Source organism: Gracilinanus agilis, chromosome 2, assembly GCF_016433145.1.
Source record: "Gracilinanus agilis isolate LMUSP501 chromosome 2, AgileGrace, whole genome shotgun sequence".
In the NCBI taxonomy this organism is placed as follows: domain Eukaryota; kingdom Metazoa; phylum Chordata; class Mammalia; order Didelphimorphia; family Didelphidae; genus Gracilinanus; species Gracilinanus agilis.
The window spans coordinates 557,919,972-557,920,865 of NC_058131.1; the positions used below are offsets into that span (position 1 = coordinate 557,919,972).

Consider the following 894-nt stretch of genomic DNA (forward strand, 5'->3'; position numbering starts at 1 on the left):
CAGGCAAGTCTAATGAACCGAGGGAGATCACAGTAAAAGCTGTCTATTTTGTTAGGGCCACAGAAGGGCAACTTGATCACAAAAGCCAACTGGATGATGGAGTGGGAGATGCCAATTGTCCAGGAGGTTATCACAATAGATACGCACACTCTTAGGTTCATAATGGTCAGGTAGTGGAGAGGCTTACATATGGCAATGTAGCGGTCAAAGGCCATGGCTATGAGGAGCACCATTTCGGTGGCCCCCACAGCATGAATAAAGAAGATCTGAGAAACGCAGCCTCCAAAGGAAATGAGTTTCTGCTTCCTGAAAAGGTCAGTCAGCATCCTGGGAGTCCCAATGCAGGAATCCATAATGTCAATGAAGGAGAGGTGGGCCAGGAAGAAGTACATGGGGGATTGCAGGTGAGGGTCTGTGGCCACTGTGAGCACAATCAGGCTGTTTCCCAGCATGCTTGCCAAACAGAACACCAAGGAGAATACAAAGAGAAGGAGTTGCATTACCCAAGAATTGGTGAGTCCCATCAACACAAATTCAGAAACTATAGATTGATTTGTTACATTCATTATCTAAGTTAGCATGACTAGTCCTGAAGTAACCTAAAAAAGAAAAAGAGTGAAAAAAGAAGAATTATTTGGAGACCATAAAAGAAGTGCCTATACTTTCATAATTATTGCATACAACATGACATCCTGCCAAATACAACAGATCCTTCATCTGAGATCATCATTGGTACCCAACTAACTTGCTCTTTAGCATTAGGCATCGCCACACACATCTCCTCCTGCTAGTACTTCTCACCCATCCCACTGTCATAGAAAAATAGAAAAATTTCCCCTTATTCATGTATTCTACTCTGAAAATTTTTGTTGTCTCTGTATACATAATAGCTAT

The 894-nt window shown here is 42.4% G+C and overlaps 1 protein-coding gene across 1 annotated transcript in view; it reads right to left on the bottom strand.

Annotated features, from left to right (window-relative positions):
* LOC123234160 (olfactory receptor 4F3/4F16/4F29-like) overlaps nucleotides 1-566 on the bottom strand; it is a 34,758-nt gene extending 34,192 nt beyond the window's left edge. Inside the window, exon 1 of the mRNA XM_044660100.1 lies at nucleotides 6-566. Coding sequence (XP_044516035.1) covers nucleotides 6-566 — 561 coding nt within the window. The remainder of the gene's footprint in view (nucleotides 1-5) is intronic.
* Between the last annotated feature and the right edge of the window lie 328 nt (nucleotides 567-894).